Here is a 21,756-nt window from a genome sequence, read left to right as displayed (position 1 = left end):
AGCCAGAGAATACCTGGGCCCACAAGACAGAAGTGTATATTAAATGTGCAACAAGAGATATTGAGTATTAAGTTAAAAGCCTATGCTGGAAATAAAAATGTAAGTCTTAGGCATAGAAGCTGTTTAAAACATAGGGGACGAGGTTCTCTGTTTGGGGGTTGAGTACAGACACAGAAAGTGCAGGTACTCAGTGCAGGGCATCTCTACTCTAGGAAGCTGTGGGGGAAACAGCTTCAAGCAAAGAGACACAGAAGTCGGTGATAGTGAGGAAGAAAATGAGGAGTTTGTGGAGCTCCGAAGCCCAGGAAAGGGACTGTGGAGAGGAGCCACTAGAGGAAGCTTAGCTCACACGCCTCTTCTTCCCTTCTTCCCTTCTTCCCTTCTTCCCTTCTTCCCTTCTTCCCTTCTTCCCTTCTTTCTTCCCTTCTTCCCTTGTAGGCAATCTTTTTGGCACATGGACCCAGCTTTAAAGAGAAGACTGTCATTGAACCATTTGAAAATATTGAAGTCTATAATCTACTGTGTGGTAAGTATATTTAAGTCAGCTCTAATTTGAAATTGGGGATAAACTGAAGGCTAGGAGCCCTGTATTAAGAAAATGGAAAACAGAAATATAAGGAAAAAAATTATTCAGAGTTTTTCTGTTATATGTGTGATTCCATTTGTTTTACTGATAATGGTAAATTGTGTATTCTAAGAAACCAAGATTTTTAAAAAAGTATTCTGGTCTCTACATAATTAATTTAATAAAATATAGAACATTAAAATAATTCTAATTTTTTAAAAAGATAAACACACTTAAGTCCAAGGAGATATCTAAGTCAGTAAATTGCTTGCTGCACAAGCATAGAGGTCTGAGTTGGGATCTTCAGTAGCTGTGGAAAAGCCTTCCATTCTAGTTACTGGTAGAACAGAGTCAGGCATATCCCTGGGGCTCACTGGTCAGCCAGTCTAGCCAATTGATTTAGCCTCGTTGTGAGACCTTGTCTCAAAAACTATGTTTGAAAGAGGTTGAAGAAGAAACCTGATATCATTTTCTGGTCTCCACATGCACAGACATACACGTGCACCTACTTGCACATGTGCATGGACACACAAACATACACAAAGTCAGCTAAAAAGTGTTTTCACATAATTGAGAAGTCTTCTGGAACTAAAGAGGATAATAAAGTCTTATATAGATAGACTCTTGTTAATACTCTTGTTAATATAAAGTGTTAAAAACACTTTATAGAATTAGCATTTCAGGAAACAAATCTTCTACATGCTTGTTCTATTTCACTTATCAAGAGAGATCACTTGCTTAGACAATCCAGGGAGGAAGCTGCAATTTCACTGTCAGTCAGATTTACGTACTATGATTTTCTTAGTCTGGCTTGTCATAACTGAATATGACTTAGGAGAACAAAAAGTCCCTATTTAAAGCATGGTGGGGTCAGATAGCTTAGCAGGTGGAGGTGGCACATGTGCATCTCCTCCATCACAATACATACATGCATATGTACATATATACATACATACATACAATAAAACCTTAAAAAGAATTTGATTCAGTCTTAACAAATTCTTGACTCTCATAGCTGGGCCCATGTCAAGGAGTCTTATTAGACTGAATAGAAGCCAAGGAGGTCTTAGGTGGTAGTATGTCGCAGGAGTCTAAGGTTCGTCGTAGTACTGGATGTGCTACAGAAAAACCAAGTTGAAAAAGTTAGTGGAAGGGAACATGTTCATTCAAACTGGCCATGAAAAGACAAAGCAGACTCTGGCTCATATCTCTACCAGTATCTTGGGGACTTTGAGTACAAAGAGCCTTTAGGAATGGAGAGAGGAGGCCCATAGAGAGACGATGGTCCGAAGTCTGTGCACTGGGCGAGGTCTTGCTCTGTCCAGGAGATGCATGTTTTGTTCTGGTGAGAGCCTCCCAGAGAGTGAACTTTGTTGCTCTGCTGTCGCCTGTCAGTTGTCTGTGGCTGAGGGTTCCTCTGCTCTACCTAGATTGAAATCCTGGGTAGGCAGGGAGGATTCAAGGCCTGGCTTCTGGAAGCTTCTGTTTCTACCAGAGCGAAGGCAGCTGCTAAGTCAAAAGAGAAGCAAGTGGCGCCTTCTGGTTTTTCAGTCCTCACGCAGGCCTTGGGTACCAAACCTCATGGCCCTTGGAAACAAGGATGTTACAGTCCTCTACCAGGCGTTTGAGACTCTAGGCTGTGAGATGTGACAGCCCTCTGGAACTCATTTGGTGACCAGGGCCCAGGATTCTTTTCTCTGTCTCCATATAGCCATTTCTCTTTCTTCAGTATTGCCTGTCCGATCTCCCGACATGTGTGTCTTTTCCTGTTTCCACTATCCTTATCTCTGACCAGGCTTCTTCTTCAGCTTGGTTGGTGATAAACTGCTCAGAGCAACTGCTTCTGCCAGGACTCATTCTGGGTATCCAGACAGGACACTCAGGAGGCCAGGATACCACTGCCACTACCTTTTTCAGGTGTCAAGTTCTTCCCTGCTTTGAGGTGTTCACAGCCCGGTTTATGGACTGCTCATTTCCATTCTGTTGCCACTGGAATTTTCCACTGTCTCCGCCATTGTCTCTGCAGCTGCTTTTCTTTGTGCTACAAGCTCAACCTGCAATTCTGACAATAGACCAACATACAAGACCATTCATGCAAGCCAAGCCTTTCTATGGGGCCTGAATCTGTAACCTCAGGGGAGGCAGTGCAGGAGGCTATCTCTCAGCCCATTTTCTGAGGGACCTGCCTGCTGTTTGGACTAATTACACTCATTTGTTTGGGACAATCACCCACTTGCCTCTTAGCACTAATCACAGTTTTTGAGACTCGTGTGTCTTACCAATTGTGGACCTAGTCATGGCGTTCTCCCTGTTAGATAACATGGGAAGTGGCACCGCTCTGACCTAGGTGTAGATGACTGCAGGATGAACTATAGTTCATGGTGGGTTGTGACTACACAAAGCCCATTAGGAAGGATCTTCAAACAGCCCTGGCTGTGGCTCTGCCTTCAGGAGCCCAGGAAATCAGCTATAGTCGTTGGCAGGAAGGGCATCTTCGGAGCAGTTGAGGTAAGTGCTGATGGTATGAAAGCAATTGTGCTGGCTGTGGAATTGAGCCCATGTGCTCAAGGCAGAGAGGACGGCATCAAACAGTCCAACAGCTGCTAACTGGGGAGCTGTGTGGCCCCTTATTCGTATTATCAATACTAAGAGTGATTTTTAATAAGTTTTAACAGCTTTGACAGTAGACACTTTTCCAGTGCCTCGGGGAAAGGTGGTTTGCCCTTATTTGTCTCACCAAAGCTAGTTAAACAGACCTGAGAAAGAGCCCCTCTTCAGCAAAAAGGGTTAGTTAAGCAGAGTTTCAAATGACCCCATTATCATTCAGAGCTTCTAAAAAGATGATGCCTGTAAAATATTTGATATAATTTGTTTTTATAGGAAAAATTGAGAATGTTCTATAAATAAAGAATGAAATTTACTGGTTTAATTTTTCATTATGTCGTGTGTGTGTGTGTGTGTGTGTGTGTGTGTGTGTGTGTGTGTGTATGTCTAACTGGAGCCACAGGCATGTGGATTCTGAAAATTAGGGTCTTCTCCAAGAACAACAAATGCTTCTAACCACTGAGCCATCATCTCTCCAGCCCAAAGAACATCATTTTTACAAGTATGGTGGTTTATGCTTTAAATCGCAACACTAGGGAGACAGAGGCAGGTGGATCTCTGGAGTTCCAGGTCACCCTGGTCTATACAACCAATTCTAAGCCAACCAGGGCTATGTAGTGAGATCCTGTCTCAATAATACCAACAGACAACAAACAGGATGGCATCTTAATACGTACTACCCATGGCACACATAAGGGGCAAAGTAATGAATCATTTAAGCAATGAAGCTTTTCTCAAGAGAAATAGAAGTTCATGCAGATTCACCATGGGGATGGTCTCAGTGTAGACAGACAAGAGACTGGGGACTTTGGGGAATGAAAGTCAGCTAAGTCACATCTCTAGGTGTAACTACAGGTGGCAGAATTGATAGCAGGCATTACACGGTGGGTGGATTTGTCCCCCACATCCCACCAAGGTGTTGTTGCCTTCCATTTCCAAGCTATATTAAACTTATTATTTTTTTTTTAACAGATCTTCTGCACATTCAACCGGCACCAAACAATGGTTCTCACGGCAGTTTGAATCATCTTCTGAAGGCACCATTTTACAACCCATCACATGCAGGAGAACTGTCAATGCCTTCTGGCTGTGGTTTTACTACTCCATTGCCTAAAGACCCACTAGACTGCTCATGTTCCACACTACAGGCGGTGAGTAACAATTCCAAGTCTTTATAAGAACGTAAAGGTGCCATCTTACTTACTGAGTAAATGTTATATGGTTTCTCTGAACTTTATCAGGAAGTGAGAGATTATGGTATATATACTATGTGAGTAAATGTGTGTGTTCAACTTTCTTTAGCCATTCAAAATAGCAATTTTGGTGTTCTTTAAGTTCCGTTTAAACCCTTTTCTTACAGTAAAATCAGATGACCATCCTTAGCTACTTAGAACAGAAGGGGCAGGGATTATAATCTGGCTTTAGGCACACTCAGTGGTTTGTGTGCTGTGTGGCATTTGTCGAACAGTTGCAGTTGAACACTGCAAAAATGGCAGTTTGTGCTGAGCCAGTCCTTAACAGATTAAGCTCTGGGCTGAGTCCAGAAGGAGGGCTTCCGATCTCAGGAGACTCTTGATAAGGTTGAGTTTTACTGCTAGGAAAAGACCCGAGGACAAAGCATCAGAAAAGGAACTTCCAGTGGAAGTGGCACACATAGACTTTGTTCCTCACTGCTATGAAGGCTTTAAGAGACACAGTCCAGTACAGCTTCTCATGTCCACAGGGAAAATATCCTCGTAGAGGTGTGGTATTCTTTTGTGCATATAGCTTCAGATCGAGAGTTCCTACATTTTGTTCCAGAGAGCCTCATTAGAACTGCCATAAAAATCAATAATATAAAATTGATGATTTATTCCTCATTGTAGAGAAAAAAAGGGCCCAAGGGAAGTTAGATAAACCCTTCAAGGTCTTTCAAGTTGAGTCTGACTACAATTCCAGAGTCCCTCTCTGTAAAGAATGCCTCCTACTGTTCAAAATGTGGTCTCAAAACTAGCTTATATACCTCTTCTGAGTCAGAAAGACATGCATAGTCTCAGGCCATCCCCCATGCTTGCTCAATCCAAATATGAATTTTAACAAGTTCTTAAGGAAACTATATTCACATTAAAGTTTGAGAAGCATTGGGATGCAGCCATCCCAATTTAATTCCATCTGTGGTCAAGATGCTTGTTCCCATTAACAATATCTCTGCAAACACACACACACTCAAAAACACACATACACACACACAAACACATACACACAAACACTCAAAAGCACACATACACACACAAACACACACATACACACACAAACACATACACACACACAGACACACAATGGGGCAGAAATCCCTCTGTTTCTGAGTGGTGACATAATTGAAATTTAATCTCAAATTAGTCTGAGTTCTTTGTTCAATAGTAAAACACTTTATATTGCTGGTGTAGAAATATTCTTGGTCATTTTAAAAACTGATTTATCTGTTCCCTTCTCTCTTTTCTGGCAGGCTGTACAAGAAGAGCAAGCAAACCAAAGGCTAAATCTCAGCCAAGTAGAGGGTAAGTCAGGAGTAACTGTGATACTGAGAACTAACACTGTACAACACCACCCTTTAGAGATTTCCCAGGCTGAACTATGAAGACTTTTGAATGTAGATTTTTATGGACAATATAAAGAAGGAATAAGCAAGCAAACACAGAGTTCTAAGAGCAGAGTAGTTAGCGTGGAGTCACAATGTTTCCAGGAGCTTCCTTCAGTGTGGTGCCTCATCTATGTCTGCTGATCCCTGGCTAAGATACAAACAGATGAACCTGATCCCTGAGGTGGTTCTGTGGTCTAACCTGGGGCCAATAATTTCCTTTCACTGTGCCTCCATCCCTCATCTGTGGTACTCAGACCACTTCACACAGCTGTAAAGATTTTTAAAAAGTCAATGGAGAGGATTTACAAGTGCTTCCCTGCATTAGTTTTACCATTATATTATTATTATTTTTGTTTTTTGTTTGTTTTCTTTTTTTTAATTTTTTTTATTGGATGTTTTATTTACATTTCATATGTTGTCCCCTTACCCCATCCCCCACCCACCCAGGAACCCCCAATCCCCTCACCCCTCCTCCTTCTTCTCTTTGGATGTAACCTCTATCTACCCCCCAACTCCCATCTCCCCACCCTCAAAATTCCCACCCCCTGGGGCGAAGGTTCTCTCCTTCCACCTATGCCCAGCAGGGCCCTCCACTCTTACATATTCAGCTAAAGCCCTGGATCTCTCCCTAAGTGCTCCCAGGCACTTTAGACCCTGGGAGCTGTGGTTGGTTGGTATTGTTGCTGTCCTCATGGTGCCACAAATCCTTTCAGCTCCTTCAGTCTTCACTCTAACTCCTCCATTGAGAACCCTATGATCAGTTCAATGGCTAGTTGTGAGCATCTGTCTCTGAATATGTCAGACTCTTGAAGGCCTCTGAGGAGACATCCATATCAGGCTCTTATCAGCACGCACTTCCTGACTTCCACATCAGCATCTACCTTTGGTGATTGGACATGGGATAGATACTCAGGTGGAGTGGTCTTCAGACGGCCCCTCCTTCAGTTTCTGTCCCTCACTTTGTCTCCATATTTGCTCCCTTGAGTATTTTGTTGCTCCTTCTAAGAAGGGCCGAATCACCCCCACTTGGTCTTCCTTCTTTATGAGCCTGTGAGTTGCATCTTGGGCATTTCAAGGTTCTGGGCTAATATCCAATAATCAGTGAGTGAACACCATGTGTGTTCTTTTGTGATTGGCTTACCTCACTCAGGATGATAATTTCTAGTTCCATTCATTTACCTAGGAACCTCTCGAATTCATTGTTTTTAATAGCTGAGTAATACTCCATTGTGTAAATATACCACATTTTTTGAATCCATTCCTCAGTTGAAGGACATCTGGGTTCTTTCCAGCTCCTGGCTATTATAAATAAGGCTGCTATGAACATAGTTGAGCATATGTCCTTGTTATATGCTCGAGCATCTTCTGGGTATATGCCTAGGAGTGGTATAGCTGGATCCTCAGGTAATGCTATGTCCAATTTTCTGAGGAACCGCCACACTGATTTCCAAAGTGGTTGCACCATCTCATTATATTATTTTGTAAGTATTCTTGTACTGAACTCATGATGCCTCAGTTGTACCTTTTGTAAAATAGGGATGCAGTCAACCTTAATATCTATAGAGGATTATTCTTGCACCTCTTTGTGGATACTCTGGATCTGAGGATGCTGAAGTCCCTTGTATAAATAGGTGTTGTACATGCATGTGACATCTTTGTCCTCCCATAAACTTTAAACCATTTTAAAATTACTTATAATATACAGTACAATATAAATGTTGCAAAAATGGTGATTATAGTACATTGTTTGGGGATGAATGATAAGAAAAAAACTTGTATATGCTCAGTTAAATTTATTTATATGTGTATATAAATATATAACACATATATAAATATATAATATATATTAGATATTGTCAAGCTGTTTTGGTTGAATTATATGATAACATATAAATACAAACACATGAATAGAAATAGATGATATGGATAGGTAGTTAGTTAGGTAGGTAGATACATAGATACATAGATGCATAGATACATAGATACATAGATACATAGATACATAGATACATAGATACATAGATACATAGATACATACTTAGGTAGACAGATGTTAGAAGTTATCAGCTCCTGCCCCAACAGTTAGATAACAAACTCTCTGCAGGATGTTAAAACACTGTAAACATGTTGACTTAGCAACAGAAGTTTACTTCACAGAGCTCTGGAAACTGAGTCCAACGTTAAGGTGCCAGCAAACTCCATGTCAGCAGACCCCCTGCCATCTCATTCTAACCTCACAGAGCAGACATCAATAAAAATCTCTCTGGGGTCTCATCTCTAAGGCTTAAATCCTGTTTCTGAGGGTTTCACTTCATGACCAAAATCATCTCCCAAAGGCTTCCCCTCCAAACACCATCACTCTGGGGTACAAGATTTCAGTATGACTTTGGAAAGGTATAAACGTTCAGACCAAAGCAGACATATTTTTAAATAAAACTCTAATTTAATTTCTTCTATGACAGTTATTAAGGTGGGTCATCCATCCTGCAAAATAGCACTCTTGTTTTTGAGTCTTTTTTCCTCTTAATCTATATCTTGTGAGCTCTGAAATAGTAAGGAGAAGGCAGACTTCAGGTCTTTGCCTAGCCCCTGGGCTGGCCCAGTTATTCAACTGAACTTTTTGGTGGTAGGCATAATGAGATAACAATCTGTCTCCCAGGGTTGTTGTAAAATGTTAATCCAAATACTTGATATATAATACACACTCAGGCAGTGGTGGTTACTGATTTTACTAACTTCACTAATATTTCTTGTCATTTCAATTTTAGTCACAGAAACAATGAAAGTGAATCTGCCATTTGGGAGGCCCAGAGTGATACAGAAGAACAAAGACCACTGTCTCCTTTACCAGAGGGAGTACATCAGTGGGTTTGGAAAAGCTATGAAGATGCCCATGTGGAGTTCATACACAGTTCCCAAGCCGGTAAGCTCTTAGTCCAGTGAGCAGTGAGCAGCAGAAAGATTCTGATTCTGGGCACCAAAAGGGTTGAATTCTGTTCTGCTGAAGAATTCTCAAAGCCAGTGTGGACTCTTGTCACTTCTAAGGAAATGCTGTAGTTATGATATAAAGGCCTTTATTGGTGGGAAGAGAGAAGGAAGGTGTTGTGTTGTACCTGGAGAAATGACAATAGTTTAGGCCAGTCTGCTAAGTGGTGAGGAGGGAGAAAAAGACGGTTCAAATAAATACACATTAGCATTAATGTAGTCTAATTAAGTTCTTTTGTAGTTTTGTTAGTATTGTTTCAAAAAACCGCAAGGTCATAACAACATAAGTGAGAAATATGGATTTGCTATTCATATTAAGACTATAAGTCAAACAGGAAGCAAAAGGAGGATGATATTATCCATCCATCTTCCTGGAGTACAAGGCAGGTGCACCTTGAAGGTGATGGTGACTTATAAGGTTTCTTGCCTCTGATTCCTTGAGGGATCTAGCACTCTAGAACGTTGTATGAATGTGTGTGTTGTGTCGCAGGTCCCTCTGGCCTGAAGGTGAGGATCCGCTAGGTAAATTTCCTTCCCCAGTCATTTTTCTGTTCTGGCAAACCCCCATTTGTGCAAATGGTGCCAGAACGTTTGGGTACCCACCATGAAGAAAACACTAGATCACTGCCTCACACTGTTCACAAAGCTAACTTGCTGCTTGACTGATAGTCCTAAATACGAATAGCAAATCCATATTTCTCGCTTACATTTTTATGACCTTGGGGCTTTTTGGAACAACACTAACAAAATTACAAAAGAACTTAATTAGGCTACATTAACGCTAATTTATGTTGAAAGGAATATCACAGATCAGTACATTTGCATTGCACATAGAAACAACTGACGGATATCATGAATAGTGATTAGGATCTAAGACAGATAATCAACATCTATACATAAACAATAGAATGACAAACTTCTTAGCAGACGAACAGGAAAAATGACTCAAGCAATTCAGTCTCATTAGCAACTAAGGAACTGTTGATGGAAGCAACATCAGACTCAGGTCTGTAGGACAATAGCACTGTCCGGATACTGCTAACTAAATAATATGGATCGGGTGAGTTTGTCTCAGCATTTTAAGGACAAAGCTATATCACCAAACAGAAGGATGAATAAATAACCAGAAAGCATTAGAGTGGAAAAATCATGACAAACCCTAGCTATTACTGTTTGAGCTGAGGGTACCATCTCCTTTAAAGACGGAAAATAACTGACTGGGTTATTCCTCTTCTTGATTCAGTTGAGACAATTTGCAGAAAAATAGCATATTTTTCTAGTTCTAATTAAAGCTTTCTTCACAGTCAACAATGATTCCATTGCAGTCGTTGCTGACAGAATGCTAGTGTCTGTTCCCAATATGGATAAATATTCTACAATTACCTGAGTTCCTATGTAGACTGGTGGCCTCATTGCTCTCTTAATGGGCACACTATTCAGGAATCTGTGTTTTTTTTCAATGGTCCTTAAAATAATTTCTATTTTGTGTCTGCTCTGAGTAGGTCTGTATATTCCAGGTCAGGGTCCTCATCCAGTTCCTGACTATGAAAAGTCCCGGCTGGCAGGGCTTGCGTGGAGCTAGTGGGGATGTTCATGTTTTTTGATGTTTCCCCTTGCAGCCTGGCATTCCTGATGTCATATGAGCAGGGACAATGACAAGGGCAGAGAGACTGTAACTGGGTTCAGGCTAGGCTGTTAGTACAGTTCTTCATTATTCTAAAATTAACTTGTTACCAGAAGACCCCATCCCTTCCCATCCCTTCTCCAGTCCCAGAGAGATGCTTGAGTATTTCCCATCCACATGACAGGATGGGATTCTAGCAATCTTCTGCTTTCTAATTCAGAGATTACTCTGTGTGTGTGTGTTGTGGTTCGAGAAAATTACATAGAAGGATGTTTGGAGATTCACATGAAGCCTTGTAGATCAGCTCTCTGTCTGAGAGATCAGGCTTTAAATAAGCTCTTTGGAGCACCGGTGCAATTGGTTGGTCTTTAAGTTATATAGAGCTTCTGTTTCTCTGAGGTTTAGGTGGGTGTTTGTAATTTCTGTTGTTCTCTCCAGAGCGTTCTGGGGAGGAATTGTGACGTGGAGGCATGGTCCTCTTGCAACGACTTCTGGAAGCGTAAAATCTGGTCAGGTTTGATTTGGGTGCTGCTTCTGGACCTGCTCAGTGGGAAGAGCTGAGTTACTTGCCTAATTAGATGGAAAACTGAAGACAAAGCAAGAACTGCAGTGTCTGTTTAAAGGAGATACTTCATGATTTAATTTAGCATGAAGTTAAAGACTTCCATTGATTAAAAACTTAGCTAATGTTGAAAAATACCTATCATTCTATAATATATGTACGATATATGTATATACTATATATGTGATATATATATGTAATATATAAAAAATGTAGCATATATAGACATCTCCCACATCATTAGGAACTTTTAAAATCTGTTGTGTACATGTGTTACATATGTGTATATATGTGTGTATATGTAAGTATGTATGTATATATGTGTTGTATGTATGTCTATGTGTGTGTTCATATATATATATGTGTGTGTGTGTGTGCGTGTGTGTGTGTGTAGGTGTGCATGTGGAGGTCAGAGGCTATCCTTAGGTTTTGATCATCACCTCTGTCTGGTTACCATTCGTCTGCTTTCTAACTTCTGTATATTTCTCTTCACCTCATTTAATTTTGCTTTCACTTTACATAGTCACCATACATAGTACTGTGTTCATGAGGATCTTTTCACACACATGTACATTATATACAGAGCATCTCCCCCACCCCTCCTGTCCCCTTCCTCAGGTTTCCTCCATCCTGATGGTCCCTTCTTTGCCCCTAGACCAGTGGTTCTCACCATTCCTAATGCTTCGACCCTTTAATACAGTTCCTCATGTTGTGGTGACCCTTTCCCCCAGTCATACAATTATTTTGTTGCTACTTCATGACTGTAATTTTGATACTGTTATAAATCATAATGTAAATATCTGATATGCAGGATATCTGATAGACAACCTGGAAGGAGGTCATGACTCACGTATTAAGAACTGTTGTCAAGATAATTTGGCTTCTACTTTCATGTCATAGATACATAGATGATATATATGTACACATACATACATACATGCACACACACACACACACACACACACATATATATCAGCCATGCATGAGAAAACACACAATATTTGTTTTCAAGTACTGCCCGAACTTGCTGAATATAATTATCCCTTGTTGCATCTACTTTTCTTGCAACAACATACCTTCATTCTTCTTGGTGGCTAAATAAGCTCCATTGTGCATATGTAGCATGTTTCTTTATCTGTGCCTCTTAGTGACTCATACTGCAGTCAACATGGTGTTTGCCTGTCTCAGCGGTGCTAGGCCAGGAGTGCTCTAGGTAAACACCTAAAGAGCAGGTGCGCTCAGGCGTAGAGCTGTCATACATGGGCAGTGTCTAGCTTTTAGTTGTTTGCCTTTTAAAGGAAGCTCCAACCTGTTTTTGAACTTCTGAATATGTATGGTATTTTCTTATGTGTTTTCATCACTAAGGCCTCTTCATGAGCCTTAGAAGAAGGCAACGATAAAAGTATATATTTAATCATGATGAGAAATGGCCTGAGCTCCTGGAAATGCTTTCTACTGGAGAATCACACTGTGCCAGCATTGGCAGTCCCTGCCTGCCTTCCCCGGGCTGCCCTGTCTCCGACTCTCAGGTGTTCTTGACGTTTGGTGTTGCTCTTTCACCTGAGAACAGTGCAGTGTACACTGCCTTCTCTGTTGTGAACCGACCTCACACATGCTATACAGACAATGTAGCTAACATTAGCTGTAGATACAGTGTACTGAATAAGAAACAGGTCAAATTTAGCATAATTTTCTTGTTAAATAAGTTATTGCAAGTTTTTTCTTCAGGAAAATATCTATCACCCACAGTGCAGAAGTACATCAAAGCCTGTGAAATAATGGAACCAAAGAGCATATTTCTTACTTATTTGTATGTGTTCATCTGATGTGCTGAGCGCATACTCCACTGTATTTATCAGTGTGGAGGCTGGTCCTCAACAGCCACCAGTCATGTTTGCAGGCTAGTCCTGTGGATGAGATTCAGTATTAGTCTTTAAATGTAACTTAGAAATTACAACTTTACAATCTATTTTATGATTTATTTTACAAACTTATTTTGCTTCAAATTAAGGATGTTTGGAGGCTGAGGATGTAATTCTGTTGGCAGAGTGCTTGCCCAGTGGGTGCGAAACTATGGGCTCACTGTACACTACCGTATAAACAAGACTTGGCAGAACATACCTGTAATTCCTTGTAAAGTGAAGATCTGAGCATGAAGAGTTCAAAGTCATCAAGACCCTGTCTCAAATACACACACACACACACACACACACACATATATATTATGATATATGTTGTATTTGTCATATATGTTATATATAATATATTATGTTATATTATGTTTAGGTGACTATAGCTCTTTGAATTAATTTTAGGCTAATTAGAATTTTTTACCCAGTTTAAAAACAATGCAGCTAATTCTTATCTACATATAATGTTTATATTTTGTTTTCCAATTTAAAAACAGATTCATTTCTTCTATTTTAAATATTTGAATGTATATATGTCACCAAGGGTCTGTCTGGTGCCCACAGGCCTAGAAGAGTGTGTCAAATTCCCTGAACGTGGAGTTACAGAGAGTTGCGAGCTGCCCTTTGGGTGCTGGGAACTGAACCCAGGGGCATCTAGTGGTGTTACTGCTGAGCCATCCCTCTAGCTCCAACATTTCCCATCCACTCACTTCTTATTTGCATGTATAACATATCCCTAGAGAAAAGTTCAATTCCCCCAAAAGACTGTTTTTCAGCAGTCGTTTCTATTATTCTTTGGCTTTCAGTTCAGGTTGTATTCTGCAAATGTTCTTTCCCAGGGTATATTTGATGTGTCCTCCCAATGTCGGTTCCCCCCACCCCATCCCCCCACTCGCCATACCCCTAACCAGTAGAGAGCTGAAAACATCCACTCCCGTGGCTGGTGTAGACCTGATTCACTAAGACAATAGGAAGAGGGTAAATGAAAAACATTCTAGGAAGTCATACACCAAATAAGGCAATGGGCGAGCCACAACTGTGGGTGTAATTTTTCCCCCCTTTCTCTCTTTCAACAGGGAGACACATCATCTCTTCCTCCCACAGTTCCAGACTGTCTGCGGGCTGATGTCAGGGTTGCTCCTTCTGAGAGCCAAAAATGTTCCTTCTATTTAGCAGACAAGAATATCTCCCGTGGCTTCCTCTATCCTCCTGGTTAGTGAAACTCTTTTAGAGCGGCTAGGAAGCCCTCAGTCGGCGGATGTGGCGTGTGCGTTAAACATATATTCCCCACACAAATGACCTGCTTGGGCCGTCTAAGAGGCTTCGGTGGTCGGGGGCTGCCCAGAGGTGGTACAACAGCTTCCTTAAAGGCTAATAAATTTTTTCTGTGGGAACGACAGATTAGCTCTAATCAGGCCCAGATGTGGAGAGAGTTCAGCAGGTTTATGTTTAATTTTACAACTGAAGGGTATTTGGAAAGAGACACAAGCATCTAAGAAAACATTATCTCTGGCGTACCGCCGGAGCTGAGGTCCTCACAGAGAAGGCAGCTGCTTCCTGCAAAGGGCAAAAGCTGGCCGGTCTGTCCACTTGGCTGTGTGTCCGACAGCTTTGAACTGTAAATTAGCCAGTCAGATGAATTTCTGGCTTTTTTGGGGGGGGGAGAATCTCTATTGGGGTCACATAAAAACAAGTATGATTTTTCTAAAACTCAAGTCTTTTTCCCCCCTCTATTAATCTGGGAACGTCATTTTCATGTATTCACGAGAATTTCAACAACATCAGTTTCTGGGAATGGTTTACATCTGGTATGTGACTGTAGTTGTTTTGTTTGAGAGATTGGTGATTTAGAGATTTGCACAGGTACAGTCGAAAGAGGCTTAATGAAAGCAAAGAAAGAGTCACTGAAATCTATACTTACTAAAGCCCATTTGCTTTACAGCAATCAAAGGAACTAATGAGAGTCAATATGATGCTTTAATTACAAGTAATTTGGTCCCAATGTATGAAGAATTCAAAAGTAAGTATCTACCCTCCCCCATCCCACACTGGCCATTAAACTTAGGGTCTCACATATGCTGAACAACCACTGCGCCCTGACCCATGTACCTGACCCTATATGCTCAGTCTGTTGCTATTCTTTATTTTGCAATAGGGTCTGGATAAGTTGATCAGGCTGGTCTTGAACCCACTTTCTAGTCTAGGCAGTCCTTGAACGTGTTATCCTTTCTTCTAAACCCCTGTGATAGCTGAGACTACAGGCTTGGTGGTGCATACATATAAAGTGGTTCCTTGGCCTGCCAAACTAAACCTATGTTTTATTATTGCAATTTGTTATTTACACGGAGTCATTTTATTCTGCTATTTTAAATATAGGCAAAATGAAAACTCTCTTGATGCCGTCTCTTTGCAACTAACTAAAATTTTGACTTGTTGCTAGAATTTGATAATTGTCTTAAGTTTGTTCTTAATTCTTACCTGTTAAGAGCTATTCATAGAGCTAAATTTTTATTAACATTCACCATAAGTAAAAGAAATGTAAGTGTCTGTTTCCAGAATGATAATTAATAATACAGCATGTGTGATCTGATGAGTGTTAATATTCACTGTTGAAGGAATTTGGAGATATATTTTGCTCTAGTAAAATGATAAAAAATTTTCATCAACATGACTGCTTGTTTTAGTTGCATAACTATCTTGTAGAATTATCTAATCACCATGGGCAATTACTGGAGTGGAATGTAATGTTATTTAAATGTACCAACAATAGAAAATATTTCTACATTCAGTAAAATCAGATTTTTTAAATACCTAATTTGTCCATTTTTAGAAATGTGGGACTACTTCCATGAGGTTCTCCTTATAAAATATGCTGTAGAAAGAAATGGAGTGAATGTGGTTAGTGGACCCATCTTTGATTATAATTATGATGGCCATTTTGATGCTCCAAATGAAATTACACAGTAAGTAATTTGACTTTTTGATTTAGCAATAGAGTATCATAAAGGAAAATCTCAAAACTTTAACTAGATACTGTAAAAATCTCAATATTACATAGTATATGCACAGTACATTCATATTCAGTTGCTGTTGACGCCAATTTTCAATTTAAAATCCCTAAATATTTAGCCAAAAAATTATATGACCGAAACTTAAACTGTTTCCAGGTAAAGTTTAACAAAAAATTTTATTGGAAAATTTATAAAATGTGAACGAAGACAAGATGAGATTTTTCTGGAGGAAATGTAGGGTCAGAGTCACGTCAATAAATATAAAATCAAACCAAATATAATTAGGAAAAATCAAGCGCAAGCTAAGCTTACCTTAGTAGACTTCCCAGATGCAGTAGACAACACAACAAATAATTCCAGTAGAGGATGCAAATAGAGTTCAGTAGAAAACCAGTCCGAACAAACTGTATACCTTGATGCTAAGCCCATTATAGCAGGCTGTTATGAATTACTTTCCACTTTAGTGTCTCTCAGTCCTAGGCTTTTCCAGGAAGAAGTCCCATTGCTTCTTTTATTGTCAAAATCTCAAAAGGATAAAAATAACCAATGGCAGATCCCAGTCTAGAGTCTGCAAAGCTCCGGTTTCTACTGACAACTTTTGATAAAGTAAACCTCACACTAGATGTACAGCCAGCCCTGTGCTTTTCCTGCTCTTTCCAGCCACTGTTCTTCATTTGACTTTGAGGCAAGGTCAAAGGTGGCACAGGCTGGCACTGAAATCACTATGGTGCTGAGGATACATTTGAACTCCTGATCCTCTTGCTTCTGTATCTCCAGTGCTGGGGTGGTGTGTGTGTGTGTGCCACCCCGGACCTGGCTTTTGTTTGGTTGTTTAGTAGATTCTACACCTTGTCATTTGCTAATTTTAACAAATATTTTGAGAGCTCTTTCCTACATAGTAGACAGTTTTCTATGCATCTACACAGGCTTTGTTTAATCTACAAAACAACTTGATGTCCAGTTCCATTAGCCCCAAGTCAGAAATGAGGAAACCAGGGCTAGAAGAGGTTAAGTAACTTGCTTGCTTGCTTGATAGGTTTTTCTCCTATGGGCAAAACCAGAATGGAGATGCAGACAGTCTGAATCTGAATCGGTCATATGTTGCTGCAGGTTTCCTCTGGTAGAGTCAACAGATACCTTTATCTTCACTCAACATTTACAATGTGTGCGTTCGTATTTGTTGCTAGAGAGACAACCAGCATATCGCCATTTTTCTGGATCTACCCCAGGTAGACCCTGTGGATACCTCCATATTAAAGTTGATTAAATGAGAGTTTTGGGGGACAGATGATCCACCTGTGCAGCAGAAGTGCAAAGCCATAAGAGATAGAATCCTTTGTTCTTAGCACCCACTCCGTTAGAAGACACCCCTGTGACGTATGAGGCCAAAGGACTTTGGAAACACAGGAGGCAGAGTTTCATGGGCTTTCTTTGTATTCTAGTGATTTGCTATAATGTGAGAATGGCCATCCCTTAGATTTTGACTAGAGCTTTCTGGCTCACTGACGTGGAAGTCATATATGATAAAACTACACTCTGCACACGATCTGTACTTTCCACCTAGTCCTTAGCAGTTCTTCACCTTGGCATTTCCTTAAAGCTATAAAACAAAAAGACATTTGTAATGATGTCAAATCATTTCAATTACATTTACAGATATGTACCTGACACTGATGTTCCTGTCCCAACACATTACTTTGTGGTGCTGACAAGTTGTAAAAACAAAACCCACATACCTGAGAGCTGCCCTGGGTGGCTGGATGTCCTGCCTTTCGTTGTTCCTCACCGGCCTACCAACATGGAAAGCTGTCCCGTGAGTATGCCTGGAGAACCTGGGGCCAGAAAATGACTATTCATATCTCATCGGAGCTGTCACAAAAGCAGCTCTATCTAAAACAGAAACAGGCAGTTTTTCTGTTCTTTGTGTTTTTTAGAGTTCTATAGATGTATGATCTATAGAATTAATAATATTAAACACAAATCTGCATATGTAAACAAGTATTTATATATGAAGGTCTGCATGTGTGTGTGTGTGTGTGTGTGTGTGTGTGGTTGATACTCACGAGGGTAACATTAGTTTATTGTTTTCTGGGCACAAGCATTGAAGTTCTACACTAAGGTCGACATTAAATTATTTCCATAAATGAATATATAAATAACAATTCTAGTACCTTGAAGCATGAAATGTTAGATTCAGTTCACATGTGCATATGTCCATGCATGTACACACACACATACACACACACACACGCACACACACACGGAGTGGGAAGGAGAGAGAATTAAAATACAGCAATATGGGAGAGACATTTATAATGATAATTATGAGTGTGGTGGGTTAGAAACAATGGAGACCTAGGGTGATAACTGCTGTCTATACTCATGACTGGTAAAAGACATAGAGGCATGGGGATCATCTACTGCCTACAAGAATAGAGATTGACATAAACCTTTGATATTTTGTAGTTATAATTACATGTATTTAATAACCTAGCAATTTTATTTATATATCCCCAAACCTATGCTCTTAAACACAGGAGACCATTCAAAGTTATTCATCACTGTATTATTTAGAATAGGAAAAGTACCCAATCCTATCAGTTTGGTAATTTTGAAAAACTGAATTAAATTATAATTTAGAAATGTCAGAGACTGCAGCTAAAACGAATTACTCATCTAGGTCTAGATCCATCATTATGGATAGATTATAAACTTTGTCACAAATGAAAAATAACTGGAAGGTATAGCATTTACAATGCCCTCAGTGTAAGTTGGAAAACACAAACCAGCACTATATACCGTACACTCATATGTAGTAACAGTTTAAAAACCATTGAGATTCATCTTGATTTATGCAAGTTAGTAATGTTAGCTTTGAACCTAAGAACAAAAAGATACTACCTAGTTGGTACTTCTTTTAAAATGTTGTGTCTAGGAGCTGGGGAGATAGCTACATCGATAAGCACTTTCCAGGCAAGCATGATGACCTGAGCTCACCATAGATGGTGTGTCGAACACATGCAATCCCAACACTGGAGAGGTTGGGATAAGAGGATGTCTGGGGCTTGTTGACCAGCTTGAATAACCCAATCACTGAGTTCCAGCTTCAGTGAATGACCCTAAAAAATAATGGGGAAAACTGATTGATGAAGAAACTCAATATCTACATCTGGTCTCTACAAGCATGCCTACACATGCATGCACATGAACATGTATGTGCATCCACACAAATATGACTAAAGCAAGTACACAGTGGGTATGAGTTTATGGTGAAGAGTATTTCTTTTAGGACGTTTGTTTGATTAAACAAAAATTTACTTGTATCAAATGAAGAGCCAAGGAAATAAAAATAAATTACAAACCAGTCACCTCAGTAGTAAAATATCTTTATGCCAAGTGGAGAGATACACCATGTGGAAAATGGTTTTGTGTTTCATCTTTCAGGAAAACAAAACTGAAGATGTTTGGATTGAAGAGAGATTTCAAGCACATGTTGCCCGGGTCCGAGATGTGGAGCTCCTTACCGGCCTTGACTTTTATCAGGAAAAAGCACAACCTGTCTCTGAAATTTTGCAACTGAAGACATATTTGCCCACATTTGAAACCATTATTTGAATGGATGTATAAAGCCATTTGACAAGATGGAGACATTTCCTGTCGAAAAAAATTATAAAATAAAATTTTCTATTTTTCCTTAATCCTTAAAGTCATATTATACATTTTCACTATAATCTATCTTATTAATTTCTATAGACATTAGAGAAATTTCATTTCTTTTATTTATTCTTCTTCCCCTGAGTATATACACATATGTGCTGGTGCCCAAGGAGGCCAGAAGAGGGCATAGGATCCTTTAGAGCAATCTTACACTAAGCTATCTTCCCCATACTAGTATGAAGTTTTTTTTTAATTAATCAATTTATTTATTTATTTTTTAAAAATCAAATCATAATTTTTACTTATTCACACAGGGGTTATAAACACAAAAAGGCAAGACATGGGGAAGGGGATGATACTGGAGCATAGGTGTTCAGGGGGAGTACAGATATCTTTCAGAACAGGGGATCGGCTGGGTGAAGGTTCAGGGGACAGGTCACTATGACTCTGCCTATGATTCACTTGTCCTTATCTAAGTTGGTACTATCCACCAAGGCTACTTATTTACAAGGTCTATGACTACTCAGGCTGGTGAATTTCCACAAAAGCTGCCTGTTTACAATAGCTTATAGCCTCTGTTTCAGTGTTTTCCCACAGAGACCCAAGACTTTGTGTTAGCATGCATGTATGTCAGACCTATTGCTGATTTTAGGCCAATTAATGGTCCCAATAGTATGAAGTTTTATGTGGTGAAAGTGATAGTGTATACTACAGAGAGATAAGACTCAAACTGGAAACTCCTTCCATATGTCCAGCCATGTGATGACAGTCTATGTGTAGATAGAATCTTGTCCATGCTCCTCCATTCCAACATGGCTTTGATAAAGATAGTAATTTCTGGGCTTTAGACTGCTCTATACAAAGTGCTAGATGTTTATCACCCTGAGCTAAGTGTAGCCTTGGAAACTCAGATACCTACAGATTCTCTGGTAATGGCTAAACTGTTGAGTGCTTGACCTAGAGATACAAAGGCCAGTCTGAGAAAAGCTCATGTAGAGCTGTACCTTCTGTGTCTCACCATTCCATTACAAAGAAACATGCAGGTCAGCATAGTAGTGCACACTCTTAACATGTACTTGGGAGGCAGGGGCAGGAGAATCGCTATGACTTTGAAGCCATATTGGTCTACATAGTGAGTTCCAGGCCAGCCAAGGCTACAGAGTGAGACCTTGTCTCATGAACAAACAAAACAACCACCTCAGAAATGGGTAATTCTGAGCTGTAGCTCTGTGGTGGAAGCATGTCTGCCCTGCTGTATTTATGGCTCAGATTCAGTCTCCAGAATGGCTAGCAAAAAAAATTTTTTAAAGGTGAGAAAACAAGGAAAAAGACACATGGGAAATATTATTCTGAAAGAATAAATATCGCGATTTGAAGGAGCGTGGACTCTAAGGGGATTGAAACGTCAGCTAGGCAGTATGTCATCCTTATTCTACAATAAGATCTTACTTTTTAAATTTAAAATGTAAACAGTACCATAAAACCATTATTTAGAAAGACCATGAAATACACAGAAAAGCTGCAAAAAGAGCATTAAAGTATTCTAGTATAACCTTCATTTGAACTTCGCCAATTGTGAATGTTTAAACTATTCTATAAGGATATATGTATATACATTATATATTATGTAAACATTAAAAGAGCTTTATGACAGTACGTTGTAGTCATCTGGCCCATTTACTCTCAATACTTCAGTGTATAATTTCCTAAGATTCAGGGTACTAACACAATCAACTAGGAAATTTAATGTCAAGATTTTACTGACACATACTTCATTGAGCTATGAGACTTCATATTTGAATAATGTTCTTCATGATACTTTCTTCTCTGGTCTTGGATCTGAAGCAGATTCACTCACTGCGCTAAACACTCTCTGCTGTTTGATGTTACGAACACACCTTCATTTCTCAGATTTTAACAGGTAGCATTGATGTTTTTGAATGTTTCTTCACACTGCCTTCCATTAGGGTCTGTGGGACATTTCCTTATGATTAGGCTCCTGCCGTCCACTTAGGGCCGGGACATTACACTGGTGGCATTTGTCCTCAGTGTTTGGCAGAAACACAGTGTTGATTTGTGTGGTTGTTACTGAACCACAGTGATCACATTGCTGATCTGCTGGTTACAGACTCTGTTCCATAACACAGTATTTTCCCTTTGTAATGTATGTCATTATGTGCGAAGACTACTGAGATCCTCGCATTTATGTATAGGCTGT

General features: G+C 39.8%; 1 protein-coding gene across 2 annotated transcripts in view; it reads left to right on the top strand.

The window, feature by feature from the left end:
• The window catches only part of Enpp3 (ectonucleotide pyrophosphatase/phosphodiesterase 3), a 68,994-nt gene extending 49,415 nt beyond the window's left edge, over positions 1 to 19,579 (top strand). The window contains exons 17-25 of one of the 2 annotated variants that reach the window (XM_028766424.1): positions 439 to 526; positions 4,142 to 4,320; positions 5,655 to 5,706; positions 8,558 to 8,712; positions 13,947 to 14,082; positions 14,813 to 14,890; positions 15,701 to 15,833; positions 17,538 to 17,694; positions 19,326 to 19,579. In XM_028766424.1, coding sequence (XP_028622257.1) covers positions 439 to 526; positions 4,142 to 4,320; positions 5,655 to 5,706; positions 8,558 to 8,712; positions 13,947 to 14,082; positions 14,813 to 14,890; positions 15,701 to 15,833; positions 17,538 to 17,694; positions 19,326 to 19,496 — 1,149 coding nt within the window. In that variant the 3' untranslated portion in view covers positions 19,497 to 19,579. Of the gene's footprint in view, positions 1 to 438; positions 527 to 4,141; positions 4,321 to 5,654; positions 5,707 to 8,557; positions 8,713 to 13,946; positions 14,083 to 14,812; positions 14,891 to 15,700; positions 15,834 to 17,537; positions 17,695 to 19,325 lie in introns of those variants that run through there. The other variant, XM_028766425.1, reaches the window with a different exon arrangement.
• Positions 19,580 to 21,756: the final 2,177 nt, after the last annotated feature.

The sequence above is a fragment of the Grammomys surdaster genome, unplaced genomic scaffold (genome assembly GCF_004785775.1).
Source record: "Grammomys surdaster isolate TR1022 unplaced genomic scaffold, NIH_TR_1.0 168, whole genome shotgun sequence".
In the NCBI taxonomy this organism is placed as follows: domain Eukaryota; kingdom Metazoa; phylum Chordata; class Mammalia; order Rodentia; family Muridae; genus Grammomys; species Grammomys surdaster.
The sequence above is the reverse complement of the archived record's forward strand: the minus strand, read 5'-3'. Positions and strand labels throughout refer to the sequence as shown.